The following is a 21,304-nucleotide window of genomic DNA, read 5'->3' on the forward strand; positions in this document are numbered from 1 at the left end:
AGACAGGTGGAGGATGCGAGAATTTGCAAAAAGACAGGGATGTTGACATAGTGGGATACAAGGTGAGATTGGTGCCAGAAGTGGTAGGAAGCCATAAAGACAGCTGCACAGATTATTTTGATGTTAGGGACAAAGAACTTGATGAATTTGCTGAAGAGTAAGATTGAGGGAGGAAATAAAAGGGAAAAGTGCAAGAAAAATTCAGCAGGTCTGACAGCATCTGTGGAGAGAGAAACAAAGTTAATGTTTCGAGTCCAATATGATTCTTCTTTGGAATTGAAGAGAGGTTGAAATGTGATGGATGGGTTTTATGCTGTTGAAAAAGTGGGGAGTGTCAGCAATAGTGGGAGAGATTGAAAAACAAAAATGTCATGGAACAAAAGACAAAGGGAGTGGTAGTGGTAGTAGTAAAGAAACAAAATATTGGTCCTGAGTATGTGTTAATAGCAGAATAAATGTCAGCTCTGCCTGAAAGCAAAAACCGAGAGAGGACTTGGCTAGTGGAGTTGAGATTTAGGGTAAAATGCCCAAGTGTAACTTCCGACTGTTCACCGGGTACACCTAGATATGATTATGTAAAATGTACTGAATTATTTAGAAAATGTCAGGAAGTGACAGTTCCAAATGGGTTATCACATAATTAATCATAATAATGAACAGAAATGCTGCAAATTGTTTATACTGTATCAGTGAATTGTTTATCTTTTCATATGTAAGAACAGAGTATAATGATATTAGTGATGTGGAAGAGAGTTATGGAACCACTTCATGCTGAAGTATTTTGAGATCCACTTATTCAGCAATTTTTTGGGGACAATTAGAATACTCAGTAACTGTCCAAAAGTAAACTTTGCATTCAATGTAAAATGAAGGGAACAAAAATAACATCTATATTTAAATTGGAATTTATTTGGCCACTAACAGTTAGTTTAGCACAAATCAGCTCTGAAAATGTGTTTAAAAGAATTTTGCCATCAACACTCATTTTGAAAATCAAACCTTTACAAAGAACTATTGGTATTCACATTACTGCCTCCTTTTTATTTAAAAAATATCTTCAACCTTAGCTAACATTATCTATAATCCATTCCTCAGGCATTGTTTCTCTTCCCTTAAAAGGGTCCTGGTACTGAACCATTTTCTTAAAATATTGATTCAATTCAGGGAGACAACCTTACATTGTTTTATTTTTACACAAATACAAACATCTCAAAATAAAATTAACATGTGCAATCATATAAAATGCTTCTACAAAAAAAAATAAACTGGAATACTAAAATATCCTCATTAAAGTACAAAAATGAAGACACGTAGAACACTGAATAACATTTAGATCATGACAACATAGGGACAGAAATGTAGCACATTTGAAATACTAGCATAAAATGAATATTATATTCACTGCACATCTGGAAAATAACAGCATCCTTATTTGATTGGGGACACTTGAAGACCCGAGAATTATTTTCTTCAAGTGCGTTTTCTTTTTCTAATTTTATATTTGTCATTTATGTGGAGAAATTCCTCAATAAGCAGCACATTTAACTTCCTCACTACAAATAACTGTGCAGTAAGGTTAAAATACACCAAAGTGCTGCATATCTTTTTCTATTAAATTCTGAGCTTAAGGTGAGGAATGTTGATACTGGGATGTGAACTAGCGCTTCCATCAAGCACTCCCAGGGGCTAGGTATAGCACCACCAATGGAGATCAAAGCGCCCTCTGCTCTGTTCCAAAAAGGTGCCTCAGCCCTAACCTCAGAACAGCATCCTTGCTGCATCAGTGTACCTTTTTCATTCCATTATCCACAGCTGAGCAAAACTTCCAATTAGCATTAAATTCAGGGCAGATACATGCTGTAAATCTATGCTTAGTGGATCTGAAATAATTTTACTCAAACTCAATCCGCCCGCTCCAGCAAACAGGATACATTCATCTCACATGTATGGATTGGATTTGAAACTCAATATGAAAGGTCAGAGTCTAACCAAAATACACTGCTCCATCCCCTCAACATAGCTTATTATGAGTATAATGCAGTTTTGTTAGACAATGAAATGGGGACAGACTACCAGTTAAAGCAAAATAAATAAAAGAAAGAAAGTGCAAGTATATAATACACTTCAATGAATTACTTTTGACATGTAATCTTTGTTAGGGAGACAAATGTAACAACCAATTTTGACAAAAAAACAAATGAGATAAATGGCCAGTCAGGTAATTTTAGTGGTGTCTGAAGAGGGAAGAATGTTGGCCAGGACAGAACTCCCTTGCCCATCTTCCAATGGTGTCATGAGACCTTTAAAAATCCACTTGAACAAGCAGATGGGGTTTCATTTTAATGTCTCACCCAAAAGATTGCATCACCAGTAATGAGCAGTATTGTGCAACAGTAACAGCCCTAATTCCAGGCTGAAGCCCTGGAATGAGACTCAAATGCACCACCTTCTGGAGATAAATTTTGTTTTTATTGCCTGTGTAGCAAATTGACAGAGTTGTTTGCACACTCATTATAGACAGCATTTAATTGAATGGAAATGAAAATTGGCCAGTATCTATAATGGATGGGTAATCCATCCCACTGGTTTACCACCCAAGCGGTGCAGACAAAAATGATCCCCCTCTATGGCAGTCAAATATACTAACAATTATGCCAAGTTGACACCAATAAATGTAAAGCTTCCTGTTACTCAGATCAAACTTGTTAGAGATGACATCATTACTAGCAGTAGACTGCTTAAGGCATTACTTTTAGCATTTGCATTTTTAGAACATGAGACAGACTGTGAAGTGATGCTCACTGATCAGTCAATCAGAACTTGTGAAATACATTAACCCAGCCACTAGTTATGGGCAGATATTTAAGCATAACCTAAGATGCTTGTGCAAAAGAAATCCTGCCGTTTTAAAGTTAATTGAGCTCTGTTATCAAAACAGCATTATGAAAAGCTGCATTGGAGTGCTATTTATTATGCAAATTAAATGTTTCAATTTTCCCAAATAAACAACATCTATATTTATAATGTCTTTAAAGGACTAAAATGTCCCCATGCCTTTCACAGGAGGATTATAAACCAAATTTGACACCGAACCACATAAAGAAATCTTAGAGCAGAGGTAGGTTTTAAGGAGCATCTTTAAGAAAGAAAGAGAGATAGACAGGTGGAGAGGTTGTGGGAGGGAATTCCAGAGCTTAAGGCCTTGGCAGCTGAAGGCATGGCCACCAATGCTAAAGTGATTAAAACTGAGGATGCTCAAAAGTCCAGAATTACAGGAGCACAGATGCCTTGAGTGTAGTGCGCTGCAGGATATTACAGAAATAGGGAGAGGCTAAACCATGGGGGGATTTGAAAACCAGGACCAGAATTTTAAATCAAGACATTGCTTAGCCAATATAGATCAGCAAGCATAGGGATGACAGGTAGGTGTGACTTGCCGCAAGTTAGGAAATGCTGTTTTGGATGACCTGAACTTTATGGATGGTAGAACATGGGAGGCTGGCCAAGTATTGGAATCGTCAAGTCTAACGGTAACAAAGGCATAGTTTCAGTAGCAGGTGACTGGGGGTGGGATGGGGGAAAAGTCAGGCAATACTACTGAGGTGGAATTAAGTGGTCTTAGTGATGGCACAGATTAGTTCAATAAGTGCTTTAACTTCATCGACCATAATTTTACTCCCACTGCTTTATATAGTCCTCCTCCCCATGTAATATCAATTTGATTATCTGTGCATTCTAGTCTTCATTCAGATACATATAACTAACATCCTGCAGTCTTCTGATAATGCTATGTGAAAATGTTAGAAGCAAAACTATACACCTAGTTTTCTTTGTGCCCTTACACATTAGAGAGCTGATCCAACTCAATCCAGTCAGCTAGAGGAATGCACTATGGGAATGTGGGTCTTGCAGCAATTGTTTATAATCTATTACATGGATATTTGGAATAATTAACATGTTCCCTGTGATACAATCCCACTTAATGTAGCAAACCAACATTTTTAAGTGGATTTCTCCAGCCAAACTAGGAATTAGCTTGTATGCTTCCAGTACAAGAACAGTGCAAGGTTCACAATCAGCAAGTTTTGTGCTACATATTTAAGTCCAGAGATTTTCTGGTTATTTCAATGGAATCTGTAGGGACAGAGTTTACACTGCTACTGAAACTTGAGCGCCTCATGGACACCTGCATTGCAGTAATCTGCCGCAAGTCTTTGCGGGATAATCTTACAGGAGTAATAATATGAAGCTGTGATGGCTTCTCAATTGTCTGAGAAGGCTTGATTGGTGAAGCGTGGGCATTTGATGGCTGTGCTTCATCTGCCACTTCTGAACTGAATGAATACTCTTGCTCATGGGTAATCCTTGTGGAATCCTGTGCCATTTCAGAAATTTCTTCCCATAATTTCTGTTTTTTGTGTGCTCCAGTTGGAGCTGGAGGACTGTTATTTTCTTCTTCAATACTTTTAGATGGTCTGGAAGCCCATTTTTGTTCCTTTGTGCAAACTTCTGCTCCTGTTTGACTTAATACTGTATCACCAGTACCATTATCTGCAATCAAATTAATTTTTAAATATTACACTCTCTTGTAACATTTTACATCCTTTGTTAACCAGCAGAATATTGATATTGAAGCAATTTTTCCACTTCTGGTGCAAGTCGTGACTAAAGAACAGGTGCTAAATCTGTCTGAATAATGTGTTAATAGCACCCAAATTACTTGGTCAGTTTATCTGCATTATTAATTCACAGATCTGGGTAGAGAGCATGGAAAATATAGGAGCATTGTACTGGTAGTAGCGGAACTTTGAATGAAAGTGAAAATGGAAAGGGTTGGGGACAAATAATGGAGAAAGTCAAAATAATTGTGAAAGCTTCAACCCATCGACCATCTTTGCCAAGACTGAAATAAGAGGATTGAAAAGTATCAGACAGAAATGAAGGCAAATGAAACAACATTCAGACTTGGGTTGCTAAGTGGCAAGAAACTTTCAAGCCACACAAGTGCCAGGCAATAACCATCTTCAAAAAGAGTCTAACCACTGCCCCCTCTACCCAAACCTGGTCACCCAGCAGCATTATAATTCCTTAATCACCCACCATAAACATCCTGGTGGTAACCATTGACCAGAAACTTATTTAGACCAGTCGTGTAAATACTGTGGCTAAAAGAGCAGGTCAGAGGCAACTAACTCACCTCCAGACTTCCCAAAGCTTGTCCACCATCTACAAGGCACAAGTCAGGAACGTGTTTTTTTTTATTAATTTACAGGATGTGGGTGTTGCTGGCTAGGCCAGCATTTATTACCCCTCCCTAATTGCCCTTAGTGTGGTGGTGGTGAGCTGCCTTCTTGAACCGCTGCTGTCCATGAGGTGTAGGTACACCCATAAGTGCTGTTAGAAAGGGAGTTCCAGGGTTTTGACCCAGTGATGGAATACTCTCCACTTGCCTGGATGACTGTAGCTCTAATAACACTTAAGAAGCTTGGCACCGTCCAGGATAAAGCAGCCGCTTAATCACCCCATCCACCAGCTTGAATATTCACTCCCTCCTTCGCCATGAACAAATTTAAAAAATCCATAAAGTTGATGTTCCAACTCTGAAGTTGGCTCTTCTCACCAAAACCAGTAAAATAAAACTTCTCAAAGCTATTGCCAGGTGAATGTCACACAGCTTGCAAGAATGGTAGATATCATTTAGATAAATGCAGTCAATCAAATAGCTCTGACTGGCAATCTCACTCAGATGCCATCTTCTATCCAGTGCCATATAAAGCATGACATGCTGCGGTTGGGAGGCTTCTGAACAACTATCCAGTATAATAGTTAGTCAGGCCCTTGCAAGTATTTATGGCATCAGGCTTGCTGCTGGAACCTGTTACAGACTCAGTCTGCATGAATGACTTGCCAAAGCGAGGTGTGGTCATCTCTGTATGTATACAGTATTAGCAAGTAGGCAGAGAGCATCACTTGAACATCATGATCCACCTGCCATTCCATTTTTGTAGTGGGGGTGGAGGGGTGGGGGATCCTCCACTCCTTTCCAGCATCTCTAGCACCCAACCTGACACTCAAACACACACAGCTAAACTGGGAGCCTCTCCACCAGTGCTATTTAAAGGGGTTCAACCTTCAGGTGAGGAGCTTTTGATCATCTTTTAGCTGCAGCAGAGTTAGTGGAAGTACTGTGTTGTTTTAGGAGCTGACATAAGTTCTTTGAGAAGGAAATGATGCTTGGCCTTTGGAAGGAATGGTGTGGTTTTAAAGGCCTCTGAGCACAACACTTGCTCCCAGTCATGAGGACCATGGGTGTAGATCTTCTTGGGCTGTAGCATGACAGAGAAATGGAATGGAGGCAGCAGAGAGGGGAAGCAGTGGGAGGGGGAAGAGGGCTTTCAACAGGATGACTTACCAACCTAGACCTTCAAACAGCATTTCTCCTACCTGCACCTCAGCCAGGAGCAATGTCTGTGATGGCTAAGTTTCATCAAGGAGAACTGGGCCATCTCCTCGAACTGAACCTGGAGCCACAGAGCAGGAGGAGGAGGAGCGCGCTACCAGTGGCATGTCAAGGTTACTGGGACCCTGGCGTTGGGTGGCATCTGTCTGTGCTGCAATGGAAGCTGAGACATTTTGGTCACTACTTCCACATTGGAGAGGATGGGCTTTTGTGTGAAGCCCTATGTCAAGTTGGAGATGGACTTCTTCCTGACCCTTGTCAGTGCAAACAAGCTCTCTAGTAGGTCTGCATGCACCAAGAATTTTGGGTATGCATGTCCATCAGCCTTTTTCTGAATGCCACCCTATAAATATCCTCATCAGAGACCTCGTCCTCCGGGTTGCTGTCACAGTGCTGCACTGCTGCAGCCAACTTGTGCCCGGTGACTCATAAAATAGAAAGAATCATAGGAAGTTTATGGCACAGAAAGAGGCCATTTGGCCCATTGTGTGCTGGCTGAAAAATGCCAGCCTAAATCCACTTTCCAGCATTTGGTCCATAGCCCTGCAGGTTACAGCACTTGAGGTGCATATCCAGATACCTTTTAAATGAATTGAGGGTTTCTGCCTCTACTACCCTATTAGGTAGTGAGCTCCTCATCTCATCTCCCTTCTAATCTTTTGACCAATCACTTTAAAACTATGCCCTTTGGTCACTGACCTCTCTGCTAAAGTAAATAAGCCTTTCCCATCCACTCTGTCCAGGTCCCTCACAATTTTGTACATTTCAATAAAATCTCCCCTCAGCCTCCTCTGTTCCAAGGAGAACAACCCCAGCCTATCCAATGTTTCCTCATAGATGCATTTTTTTCCAGTCCTGGCAACATCCTTGTAAATCTCCTCTGTACCCTCTACTACAATTACATCCTTTCTGTAATGAGCTGACCAGAACTGAACACAGTGCTCAAGCTGTGGCCTAACTAATAATTTATACAGTTCCAGCATAACTTCCCTGCCCTTATATTCTATACCTCAGCTAATAAAAGAAAGGATTCCATATGCCTTCTTAACCACCTTAGCAACCTGTCCTGCTATCTTCAGGGATCTGTGGGCATTCACTTCAAGGTCCCTCACTTCATCTACAACTCGCAGTACTCTCCCATTAATTAATTCCTTTGTCTTGTTAGACCTCCTCAAATGCATCACCTCACACTTCTCTGGGTTGAATTCCATTTGCCACTTTTCTGCCCACCTGACCAGTCCATTGATATCTTCTTGCAGTCTACTGCTATCCTCCTCGCTATTTACCACGCAGCCAATTTTTGTGTCATCTGCAAACTTCTTGATCATGACCCCTACATTTGCGTCTAAATTGTTAATCCATACCACAAAAAGGAGACCTAGTACTGAGCCCTGCAGAAACAACCTTCCAGTCGCAAAAACACCTGTCAATAATTACCCTTTGTTTCCTGCCACTGAGCCAATTTTGTATCCAGCTTGCAACATTCACCTGGAACCCACAGGCTTTTATTTTTTTTTACTCAGTTTGCTATGTGGGACCTTGTCAAAAGCTTTGCTAAAATCCATGTAGATCACGGCAACTGCACTTATGCTCATCAATCCCCCTTATTACTTCCTAAAAAAATTCAATCAATTTAGTCAGACACGATCTACCCTTAACAAATCCATGCTGACTATACTTGATTAATCTGTGCTTTTCTAAATCACAGTTTACCCTGTCTCTCAGAATTGATTCAAATAATTTTCCCACTAGTGAGGTTAGACTGACCAGCCTGTAACTATTCAGTCTATCCCTCGCTCCCTTTTTAAACAAATGTACAATGTTAGCCGTCAGTCTGATCCACCAGCACCACACCTGTACCCAGTGAGGATTGGAAAATGATGGTCAAACCTTCCACTATTTCCTACCTGGCTTCTTTTAACAGCATGGGGTATATGCACATGCAAATTGCCTCTGGCCTTGCCCGCATCCATTAAAGAATTAAAAAAGGCTGCAGCTCTTGGGTATCTTAAAGCAAAAGTGCACAAGGGAAAGGTTTAGATGAGGGAAAGACAGGGTGGGGGAAAGCAAAAGGTGCATGATTACACCATCTGCAGCTTGTACATCATACCAAATCATAGGATGAGGGTGAAGTGGGATTTGAGAAGGTGATCATCCTGGATGGCTTCAGCAATACTGGATATTGCAGCCTCGGTAATAGCCAAGCCGATAATGTAAGCACAGTCACCTCCAAGGGGGTGAGAACATGCAGCCTTGCCTGTCCTTCGCCATTTCTTTGCTGCTGCCTCCTAGGATGTGTCATGTTGTCCTGCAAGAAAGAGGGAAGAGTGTTAAATGTGTTTGGATGATGTGCCTGTCATAGCTGAATAGCTGGAAGTATGTGGAAGCTGTGGCTGTGAACCTTGTAGCAATGGTAAGTTTGTGAGGGTGAGGTGCAGCACGTGAATGCTATTCATGAGTCCATTGTTGGAGATTGCTGATGGGTGAGTGATGGGCATGTGGTGCACTGAGCAGTGTGAGATTAGTGATGTGGATGGTAGAAAGTGGCATCTGAAGATGCATTCACTGACCCTGACCACTGTTGTGAGGTCATCGAACTTTTTCTGGCATTATAATCCAGGTCTTTGGGGCCAGTATCCTAGCATTGATCTCTGTGACTATCTGCTCCCACTGCCTTAACAGTGTATATCTGGAAGGCCTCTGGGAACCTTCTATCCACCTCCTGAATATGGGCTCCAGTGCTGCATATGAGAACTGAGGAACCCACTCTCTGGCCTGCTGTTCTATTGCCTTGATTTCTTCTAGCTACTTTCAGCATCTGCAGCCAGAATGAATCTCCCCTCTAAGAGGTGCAGGCTGGCTTTAAGAAGTGTAGGTTAACTTTAATTGGTGCTAGCCTTGTATAAATCTGGACCCCCTAATGAATGTGTAGCCACTCAGCAGCAAATGCCTTAAAAAGTACATTATGGCCTAAATTGTGCGTGTGGTCAGTGAGCTCAGAAGCAGATGTGATATCCGCTTCCGGCCACGATTGCACTTGACAGGTGATTTCACGCTGGCTGGCCAATTAAGGGCCAGCCAACGCAAACACACCTGGACATTGGTGCAGCGCTGCCGGAGGGGGTTGGAAAGTGGCAGGCAGTAGTGTAATGGTGACCTGGAAGGGTGGAGGGGCGGGGGGGGGGGGGAGAGTATAAAAAGAGCACAGGCAGTTCCCTGAAGGCTGCCAGGAATTGGGGAGGAGCCTCAAGGAGTTGTCCACAAAGGACTCAAATATTTGGCAGCAGTAATGGCCTCAGCATCTGGTGGGCACAGCACGCAGGAGGGCAATGCCAGTGGGCACTTTGCCCCGTGATTCTCAGACGAGTGCCTGCGTGCTGTAGTGGAGGCATGAGTGCCCGGCATGAAATACTCATGCAGCGGGACAGCAAGAGGAGGCCACCCCAATAGACGAAGGTAGCCTAGACGGAGATGTCTGCCCAGGTGAGAGGGCATGATGTTGTGCACTGCATATGGTTCCAGTGCTGGAAACAGTTCAATGATCTTCTGTGCTCCACAAGAGTGAGTACCAAGTTGGCATGGAACTGAGTACAGATGTCTTGTAGGACGGCTGTTATTTGTGGCACTCGGGTGTGATATGCATTGTGCCAAATATCCCTGAACCAGCCAAGGTGTGTGTATAGAAGGGTGAGGAGTGGCAATGTGTCAGGCACCTCAAGCTGTCTCTCCTGGGGGTGAGGCTGGCATGGTGTTGTAGGTAAATGATGTTCTAATGAATGCATTTGTGTCTGTACAGAAGCCATAACCTGCTGGAGCATGCTTGAACGGGTGGTGGGGTGCCCAAAATCCTGATCCTCTCCAGATTTGAGATGGACTCCCTGGACATGGAAAGCGAGCGAGGAGCAAGGTCCACTGGTCTTGAAGAGGTAGGGGTCTCAGAGGAAGGTAAGAGTCCAATGGGCAGATGAGAGACTGGGGAGTGTGCAAGCAAGATAGAGTTGTGGCATCTCCATTGAGAAGTTCAAATCCAGAGTACCCATTGCTTGTCCAATCACAATGCCTCAGTGAGGCAGCTGTCCGTTGTGGCAAGCAACTGTTGTGCTTGCACAGCCACTTTGTTATGATGTTCCTAACGGACATATTCTATTCCTTCCTCAGAAGTGCCATCGTCACATCGCCCCGCTGAATCAGAGGAGGAACTGCCAACTGATGTGCCCGCATTATATCCACTCTCTGTACCAAGCACTGGCACAGATATAGGTACGTTGATGGGCAATAGCACATTGGCTCAGGTTGTAGTGCACTGTGGTGAGGGCACATCACACTCGCCTGAGGAGCTGGCAGAGGCAGCGAGTGCCCAGGGTGCCAACAGTCTGAGGACTGCTGGAGACCAGAAGCATGCTGAGTCCGAAGCAGATGACCAGCCTCTGGAGTTGTCCATCAGGCGGCAGATGCTGGTTGTTCAGCAGGATGTGTGAGAAGATCTGGTGAAATCCCTGAGGGTCTGCATGCTATGGTCTCTGTCTTGGAGGATCCATGTGAAGCACGAGCACTACATTGACCCAGAGCTCCGAGCACAAAGGCTCTTCCATTGAAAGAACGGCAACTCTCATGGAGAGGCAACTCCAGGAACAGAATCAGGGGTTTCTGGGGCTGTGCTCAGATCTGCAAGCCCACACACTGGCAGAGACCTCAGCAGGTCACTGCTAGTGTGACAGATGGATGAGGCACCTCGTCACTGTGCTGGGTGCCCATCCATCAATGGTGAGCAGGGAGGTTTAAACCAACCTTACACTGGCAGATGAGCTGCATGTCACATCTGCGGGCTCCTCTAAAGGTGCTCCAGACAAAGGCAGCAGCTCCTCCGCCCACTTGCCAGTGCCCTTGGCATCTGATGAGGCCGTGAGGACTGAGGAGTGCCCAGCCATGGTGGTGGACTCCCTCCCAGGCGGGGCCTGCACAGGCTCCGCCGGCCAGAGGACTTCAGCCAAGGTCATCAGGGCCAACAGGACATCAGAGTCAGCAGGCTGCCTCCAATACTGCTGCCAGATGGTGGGGTGGGGTGGAGGGGTGGGGGGTGATGGGCACGCAGACATAGCACTCCCAAGAGGAAGTTTAAGGCACTATAAACACAAGAGGCATTTTCACGTGTGGTATAACTTCAGCTGAAATGTGTTCTATGTTCAAATTGTGCAAACATGACCACTAGTTAAAGATGTTATAATGTTTCATGGTCTGAATGTGCTTTATGTTTCTCATAGGTTGTGGGCATGGTGGCTTGTGACAGCCGGGAAGGGCTGCAAACTATTTCAGAGGTAGTTAGTTGACATAAGGCTCACAGCTTGGCCTTATCAGAAACATTCAGCAAGGAGGCATCACCCTTGCTCTCACTTTCATGCCAAGCCTTGGATGCCTAGCTGAATGGACAGTCAAGGTCTTCCTGGTCTTCCTGCCTCTCATAAGATTCACCACTTCTGCAGCTACATCCTGGGCCTCCTACAGCTCCTCATCAGACCCATCAGTTGAGTCGTCCACTTCGGCCTAGGGAACATCCTCGCTCTCTTCATCCTCCAGTAGGTCCCCCTTGAGAAAGCCAGATGTGTGCTGCGCTTTGCACAAATGACAATAAGCGAGACATGCTCGGGAGGATATTGCAGTACTCCCCCGATCGGTCCAGGCAGCAGAACCTCGTCTTGAACAGGCCAATGGTCCTCTCAATTACCGCCCTTGTAGAGGCATGACTTGTATGGTACCTCTCCTCTGCCTCTGACCTTGGGTGTTGGAGTAGGGTCATGAGACACTTTTTCAGGGGATAGCCTTGGTCACCTTGGAGCCGACCATCCAATCAAACTGCAGCGATGAAAATCTTTGGCACCTGGGAGTGCTACAGGATGGCGCAGACTTGCAAAATCTGTGTCCTGTGGTCACACACAATCTGGACATTGATGGAGTGGAAGCCGTTTCTGTTGATAAGGGCACCTAGTTCACCTGCTGACACCTTTACAGCCATACGAGTGCAACCTATGGTACCCTGGATACAGGATAAGCCAGCAATTGCAGCGAAGCCTCTGGCTCGCTCGGCCTGGCTGGCATTGTTGGTCCGGAAAGGAATGAAGTTCATCACCTGTCTGAACAGAGCATCAGTGGCCAGCTTGACAAAGCTTTGGGGAGCAGCTTGGGAGATACCACATAGATCACCCACTGACCCTTGGAAGGAACTGGAGGCGAAAAAGTTCAGAGCCGCTGGCATTGGGCGGCCACTGTCACAGTTTGAGGCGATCTCGGGGCCAATCATCTGGCATACGGAGGTCACAGTCTCCCTAGAGAGGTGGAGCCTCCTTCGTCACTGGACCTCCGACATGTCCAGGCAGCTGGAGCACTGCCTGTAGACTCTCCCTGCAGGATAACGGTCTCTTCTGTGGATCATTCCGTCTTGGGGTACAGGGCCAGCAGGAAGTCCATGTGGCTGTGCCTCTCTTTCCACAGGTTGCTCTCTGGGATGCTGTCTGCAGACACCAGCCCTCCTCTCCCTTCTGGCCCTCCTCCTCCTCCGCACAGTAGACAATCCCCATTTGCTGGAATACAGATGGCACAGGATAGTGCCCTGGGACATGCTGTTTGATACGACCCACCAGTCTTTGGGACGTACGGCTTACATACCTAGCATCACACTAGCTCTGAAATTCATATACCACATTACTCATTTGTGTGATAGGCAGAACATCGTTTTGGCTTGATGGCAGCATCCTGTTATTGTTACAACCAGTTTTGACCAAGTTTTCCACATACATGGTGAAGACTCCTCCACATGTGCGAAGGCCATTCAGGACTTGCATATCAATAGCAATGCTGTGTCCATTTAACATTGCTAGCCTATTCAGCAATGTTCCACTTAAGGAAGCCATAGATATTTGTGCCACAGCACTATATCATGGTGATCTAGACCCGCCACCATTGTGTGAATTAGTATTCACTGAACCAATGAACTTGGCAACTCGCGCAGTTGAGTTCAGTTTTAATGACACCATGTATGCCCAAATAGATGTGTTGCCATGGGACGCCCTCAAGGCCCAGCTCCCACAGGAATCTTTGTTGGGTTCCAGGAGAAGTGTGTCTTAACCTCCTACCGCTCGCACATTTCTGATATGCGGGTGATAAGTTTGCTATATTTAAATCCGCAGCTACATGTAATAATTTCCTTACATGTCTTAATGGGCTCCATCCTGCGCTCAAATTCACTTTTGAAATAGAGCTGTCAAATGAACTCCCCTTCCTTGACGTACCAATTGAGAGATCTGCCATGGATTCTCTACCATGGTCTACTGCAAGCCTACCTTCACTGGGCAATATACATGTTGGGATTCTTACAGTTCCACATACTAAGATTGATCTTATCGGCAACTTTGTAAATAAGCCCTGAGCCATTTGCTCACAATGCAAGCTTGATGCCGAAATAGGGCACATCAAAGGCATCCTGCAGACTAATGGCTACCCTGATCAGATCATTTCTCACTGTATATCATGCAAACTTATGAACGGGCCTAAGGCTGTCACTTTTGGTCCTGAAAAGTGCTCAGTCTACCTCACATTACCCTGGAAGGGCAAGATATCTCAAAAATTTGAGCAACAAGTGAAGCTAGCTGTTTCACGCTGCTACTATGCAGTAGCAACACAAGTGGTATTCGCCACTCACAGGATGCTGCCGTCAAGCCAAAAAGACATTCTACCTATTACACAAACGGGTAATGTGGCATATGAGTTTCAGTGCCAGTGTGATGCTAGGTACGTAGGCTGTACGTCCCAAAGACTGGTGGATCGTATTAAACAGAATGTTCCCAGCCGCAATGGGCAGGGTACAGACCGTACCCAACCAGCCCGTGCTTGCAAAACACAGCATCCAACATTAGATGTGCTTCCGTGATTGAATAACATTTGCTAAATAATCTTGTGTGCTAAGAGTTACGCTGGCAACAAATTTAAGATTAAGTGTGGCGCGTTTGCGTGTACTGTGGAAGCTACATTTATTAAGACAAAGGGCCCTGTTCTTTGCAGACAGAAGGGACATGTACACATATTGTGCCTGTTTCAGCTAAACAAAATAAGTGACAGCTATTTGCTGACCATTCCTTAGGGCTATGCCTTGACCATTCAGGGTCAAGCTACCTGGTTAAAATTTCAAACAATACTTGGTAGTTAACTGTCAATCACCATCACTGGTGCATTCTCCATGGCAACACCACTTGCCAACCAATCAACACTCTCTTCACAGAGTATAAATTATTGTTTTCCCAGTTATATTGGTATTCTTGTGAAGTGTCCTGATGAGTGCAAGGCGGAAAGCTTAGACATGTTTCTTTTTTCAGCAATACTCATACCTGTACTACCAAACGACTACTGAGGAATATCGTAAGAACTAAGTGACCTGGCCATCTTTTAAAACCAGCAGGTCAATGGATTTTTAATACCGACTGGAAATTATATTTTTCTATCACTCTTTCTTTTTACTGACAATCACATCAATCTGGCTGAAAGCCAATTAATTTCTTATGTCACAGCCAACATTATTAAATTAAAACTTAAAATAGTAATGCTAATTTCATTAGAACAGGGGAGATTATGAGGTGATTTGATAGACGTGTTTAACACAAGAACATAAGTAGTGGGTGCAGGATTATGCCATTCAGGTCTTCGAGCCTGCTCTACCATTCTGTAAGATCATGACTGAGTTTTTACCTCCAATGCACCATCCCGCATTGTCCCCATATTCCTTGATTTCCTTAGCATCCAAATATCTGTCAAAGTCTGTCAACCTCAGACTTGAATATACTCAACTGCTTAGCATCCACAGCTTGCTGTATTGAAGAATTCCAAAAGTTCACAACCCTTTTAGTGAAGAAATTTCACTTCAAGTCAGTTGTAAAGAACCAACGCCTTACTCTGAAATTATGACACCTAATTCTAGACTCTCAGCCAGAGCAAAACATCATTTCAGCAACCACTGTGTCAAGCTCCTGAAGAATTTTATATGTTTCAATTATGTCACCTTTCATTGTTTTAAACTCTAGGGAATATAGGCCTAGTTCATCCAATTAAATTATCATGATATGGAATAGGGTAGATAGAAACAGTTTCCAGTGATGACGGGACACAAATAGAAAAATAAATGTAGGAGAATTAGGGCAGAGAGCAGGAGGATCTTTTTTTTAAACTACATAAAACTAAGGTAATGGAATGTATTACTGGATTGTGAGAATGAAGCACTGACTATATCAAAAAGAATAGGTTACCTGAATCGTTGAAGAAAAGGAAACAAATGAATATGAAAACAGGGCAGGCATATGGGACTACAATTACTGCTCACGTAGGGAATAAATGTTAACATGGACTGGTTACATAGAAAAATAGGAAAGATTTATGGCACTGAAGGAAGCTATTCGGCCCACTGTGTCCATGCTGTGGTTGGGCCAATTGAGATGAGTTTGCCAACATTAAAAATAAAAGTTTAATTTTCTTTAAAATCAAAAGTAAGAGGCGGCAGTCATGTAGCACATTGGAACTCCAGTATGCCCATACAGTAAGCTTCTGATTTCTGCTATGTTATTGTGAAGAGACACTGAGCAAAGTCTAAATATTGTCACGAAGAGATAAACATCAGGGAGACAGATATACTTAAGCAATTTTCACTCATCTCCAGCAACTAGAGTCATGGAGTCATTATGGCACGGAATGAGGCTGTCGAGTCAATGTCAGGTAACTATGTGGAAGAGGGAGATTTAGGGGAAAACAAGAAAAATAGTTTTCAAGAAAAAGAATTGAAAACATGAATGATAAAGTAGTTAAGTACTTCTTGAAGCTGCCGCTTGCTGGTTCTGGTTTAGAGATTCGACCAATTCCCGTAGTTTCTTCTTCAATTCTCTGCTTGTTTTTTTATAGAAGTACAGGTCCTTCTCCAGCTGTTGGATTTTCGAATCATACGCCTTTTTACCATCTGCAAATCCCTCACCACTTTTGTCTGCAATAACAGAGAATCGCTGTTTTATTTTCTAGCTATTTTTATATCTTCCTCGCAAAATGTACTTCAAGCAGTATTCCATCATACACAATTACAACTTGAAATTATATAGCATCTTTAACGTAGTAAAACATAAGGTGCTTCAAAAACATGGTATCAAACAAAATTTGACAACAAGTCACAAAGAAATATTAGAACAAACGACCAAAAGTTTGGCCAAAGAGGTAGGTTTTAAGGAGTGTCTTAAATGAAGATGAAATGGTTACGAGGCAAAGAGGTTAAACGAGAGAATTCCAGAGCTAGACAACTGAAGGCATGGCAGCCAAAGATGTTGTAGGATTCGCAAGTGTAGCAAGAGGCTACACTTGGAGCAGCACAGTCAGACAAGGATAGGGAGGGGAAGGCTATGGAAGGATTTAGAAACAAGGATGAGAATTTCCAACAAAAACAAAAATTGCTGGAAAAACTCAGCAGGTCTGACAGCATCTGTGGAGAGGAAGACAGAGTTAACGTTTCGAGTCTGTATGACTCTTCATCAGAACTAAAGAGAAATTGAAATGTGGTGAAATATAAGCTGTTAAAAGCGGGGTGGGACAGGTGGAGCTGGATAGAGGGCCAGTGATAGGATGTAGCAAGGGAGAGATTGCCAAAGATGTCATAAACAAAAGGTCAAAGGGGTGTTGATGGTGAATGCTGTAGGTAAGAATTTCCAAAATGAGTTGTTGCTGGAGCAGGATCCAATGTTGTTAGTGAGCACAGGGGTGATGGGTGAATAGGACTTAGGTGTAAGTTTGGATAATTGCAGAGTCTTGGATGAGCTCAAGTTTGTGTAAGGAAGACCAGACAGGAAAGCATTGGTCAAGTCGAGTCTAGACGTTAAAGGCATAGATGAGGGTTTCTGTAGCAGATGAGACAGAGACTGAGTTGGGCGATGTTACGAAGGTGAGAGTAGGTGGTCCTGGTGATAGAGCAGAAATGTGGTCAGAAGCTCATCTTGGGGTCAGACATAACACCAACGAAGTATCCGGTCTGGTTTAGCCTCAGACGGTTACAAGGGAGAAGGATGAAGCTGGTGGCTAGGGAATGGAGATTATGGCAGGGTCTGAAGACAATGGCTTTGGTCTTCCCTGTATTTAGCAGAAGGAAATTTCTTCCAACCAGTACTGAATGGCAGAAAAGTAGTGAAACATATCAAAAACAGTGTAGGGGTTTGGAGAGGTAGTGTTGAGATAGGTGTCATCAGCTTATGTTTGGAATTTGATGTTGCATTCTCGGATGATGTCGCTGAGCAGCAGCGTGTAAATAAGAAATAGGAAGGAGCCAAGGATAGATCTTTGGGAGATCCAGAGGTAATGGCGTAAGATTAGGAAGAGAAGAAATTGCAGGGGATTTTCTGGCTACAACTTGGTAGGTAATAAAGGAACCAGGAAAGCACAGTCTAACCCACCTGGAAGACAGATAAAGAGGATGGTGTCTGCAAGGCTGCAGATAGGTTGATATCGATGAGGAGGGATAGTTTACCATGATCACAGTCATGTGTGACTTTGATACGGATGGTTTTAGTGCTGTAGCAGAGGCGGAAGCTTGATTGGAGTGATTCAAATGTCAAGTTGTGGGAAAGTGAGCATGGATTTGGGAGGTGCCAATATGTTCAAGGACTTTGGACAGGAGTGGTTGATAGGTGAGTCAGCAGTTTGCCAGAACAGAGTGGTTGAGGTTGGGTTGTTTGAGGAGAAGGCTAATGTTGGCAGAATGGAAGGGGAGTGGGACAGTATTTGAGGAATGGGAACCATTAACATCAGCTAACAATGAAGCCAGGAAGGAAAGTGCAGTGGTAGGCAGTTTGACGGAAATAAAGTTGAAGGAGCAGGCAGTCGATCTCATAGACAAGATGAGCTCTGACAGGACATGAGGAGAGAAACTAGAGAAAGTTATGAGATTAGGATGGTGGTAGGGGTGAATGCTGCAAGTGATGTCAGTAAGTAAGAGGCATTAGCTGTATTCATTGCATTTTGACAAGTTATTTTGGTGTGTGCAGCAAATGGCAACCATGCCAGAGTGATCAGTTGAAATACTAGAATATTCAGCTGTTGAACCAGGAGTTCCAAGTTCTCAAATTCTAGGCTTGAATGACTTTCACACTGGGCTGGATTGTACGCTAAGGGCAGGCACCTACCTCCTTGACCAAGTTTTGGGTCATCAACCTAACATCTCCCGTTATGGTTGTGTCAAATTTTGTTTTATAGTGATGTGCCTTTGTACATTTTAATTGTGTTAAAGGCACTATATCAATAAAAGTTGTTTTTGTTCAATCCTAAATATAGATTTTTGGCAATTAAGGAGCTATTAATCTCAATATACGGTGTACTGAATAATATTGGTCTTTGCAGATCCTTGCAGCCAAAGCCCTGCTGACTGTTTAATTGATAATTACGGGTAATTATACAGGTCAATCAGAAGGTCTCAAGTTTGCTCCCTACCTAACATGAGTTAGCTAATCTCAGCAGAGGAACTGACTGGGATGCTACAATTGGCTTCAGTGTTTTGTGCCAGGGTGGAGAAACATCAGTCAGGGTTCTCATTCCTAATTGCTATCAAATGATCCCTTTTAGAATCTGTTTGTGGGAGAAGTCCCTAGACATTGGGCATGTAGAGACAGAGTTTTGTTCATAGGGAGCAAGGGGCTTGACAACATCCACTTCATAATAAAATCAGAGCACCAAAATAATACCTGGAAAATATATAGGATTGTCCCCACCTTGAGGCTTGGAATTCCACTCATGCTGCTCAGTCAACAGAAGAGTGGTGAAGCGGGCCCCAAGTCTACTTGAGCAGAAAGGCTCAGACACCATAGCAAATTATAGGGCTGGGATCATTTGAACATATGAAGCCTAGGGGCAACAGCAATAAGAGAACCTCTGCAAGGTTCACGTAAACTGCCAGCTGGAATGTTGGATTGGCACATACCACTTTGACAGTGAAGAGGAGGCTGTTGTAGGGCCTGATAAAATAAATTCCTTTTCAGCTTCCACCATTTAGTGATTTTGGTTTTCTTTCTTCCCCCACATAAAGTCCACTCTCTTACTCCTCTTCTGATGCATTTTGCAAGGGTTCTTTCAATCGCCCACCAAGAGTTCCGCAGAAAGACTAGCCATAAGGCTTTTTGACATTTGGTTGGAGGGGACAAAGTGAGGTACGCAGCATCAAATAATGTTTTTCTTGTCCCCATTTGACATCCACATTTGTAACTCTTTCGAGTACAAACATGTTTCCATCTGTTCCTATTCAGATGAAGTTACATTGTTTCATAGTTTGCCATTGTGAGATTTGAACTCTTGATCATATTGCTTTCTCTCACAGAGGTGAATGTACCTGCACTGTGATCAACTTTTTCGAGTACAAATCCATTTCCATCTGTTTCAGATGAAGTTACATTGTTTCATAGTTTGCCATTGTGAGATTTGAACTCTTGATCTTGGGGTTACAAACTCAGTACCATAACCACTTGGCCACATTTGTAACACTTTTGAGTACAAACCCGTTTCCATCTGTTCCTATTCAGATGAAGTTACATTGTTTCATAGTTTGCCATTGTGAGATTTGAACTCTTGATCTTGGGGTTACAAACCCAGTACCATAACCACTTGGCCACATTTGTAACTCTTTCGAGTACAAACCCATTTCCATCTGTTCCTATTCAGATGAAGTTACATTGTTTCATAGTTTGCCATTGTGAGACTTGAACTCTTGATACTCTTTTGAATAAACCTGTTTCCATCTGTTTCAGATGAAGTTACATTGTTTCATAGTTTGCCATTGTGAGATTTGAACTCTTGATCTTGGGGTTACAAACCCAGTACCATAACCACTTGGCTATTTAGGCCAAGCTTTGGCCACATTTGTAGTGGGATTTGTAGTCATTAGATAGTAATGAACAGCAACAACTGTGTTCCCTCCCCAATCTATGGTGTTGAGGTCAATTATAGAATGTCTACCAACTACTTAAATTAGATTAGCTAACTGAGCACAGCAGGGGAGAGCCGGGGCCTCCTAGTTCTTTATTGCTTAAGCTTTCTAGCATTTATAATGTATAATTTGTAACATCTCAACCAAGTTTCAGCTGGGCTTGAGTTCATAGTACGTAAATGGTTTTAATACTGGTACAAATTAGATGGCGAGAGTGTGGTGCAGAATAGTGAATGATGCCAATAGCACAGGTTCAATCCCTTTACTGGCTGTGGTAGTTCATGGAGGGCTGCATCCTTGCCTTGCCCCACACTTGAATGGTGCCCCTCAAGTTAAATAACCACTTGTCTCTCTCTAACAGAGAGAGAGATGCCTATGGCTTCTGAGTTTTGGAGATGTAAAAAATTGGGCTATTTCTGAATTATGTACTTTTAGTGACTTGAGGGAGAAGGGTTTACATGGATTAAAAATTGTTTTCACCTGCCTTAAGTTGAAAAGAATTTTCCTTTGTCACTGTGTCGAGAGCTAAGTCAAAAACTTCATGGTTGTTGATACTTTTTTGTTGAAATAGAAATGAATGTGACTCTGCAGACTGGGACAAATGGATAAAATTCATAATTTCTACTAAAAGTCACACATCATCCTTTCTTGGCTGGTCCTTCACTGTTGCTGGGTAAAAATCCTGGAACTTGCTACCTAACTGCATTGTGGCAGCACCTCTATCATATGGACAGCAGCAGTTCAAAAAGGCAGCCCATCACTACCCCTTCAGGGCAACCAGGGATGGGCGATAAATGCTGACCTAGGAAGCAACGGCCAGGGAATGCTTTTTTAAAAAAAATTAGGAAGGGAGAAATTCGTCATTC

The 21,304-nt window shown here is 43.3% G+C and overlaps 1 protein-coding gene across 3 annotated transcripts in view; it reads right to left on the minus strand.

The window, feature by feature from the left end:
* Positions 1-1,169: 1,169 nt before the first annotated feature.
* The window catches only part of LOC121277124 (kinesin-like protein KIF27), a 127,949-nt gene continuing 107,814 nt past the window's right edge, over positions 1,170-21,304 (minus strand). For 2 of the 3 annotated variants that reach the window (XM_041186161.1, XM_041186160.1), the window contains exons 18-19: positions 16,305-16,472; positions 1,170-4,551 (exon numbers count right to left, since the gene is read on the minus strand). In XM_041186161.1, coding sequence (XP_041042095.1) covers positions 4,091-4,551; positions 16,305-16,472 — 629 coding nt within the window. In that variant the 3' untranslated portion in view covers positions 1,170-4,090. Of the gene's footprint in view, positions 4,552-8,570; positions 8,769-16,304; positions 16,473-21,304 lie in introns of all 3 variants that reach the window. The other variant, XR_005942812.1, reaches the window with a different exon arrangement.

Source organism: Carcharodon carcharias, chromosome 4 (assembly GCF_017639515.1).
Source record: "Carcharodon carcharias isolate sCarCar2 chromosome 4, sCarCar2.pri, whole genome shotgun sequence".
Taxonomy (NCBI): Eukaryota; Metazoa; Chordata; class Chondrichthyes; order Lamniformes; family Lamnidae; genus Carcharodon; species Carcharodon carcharias.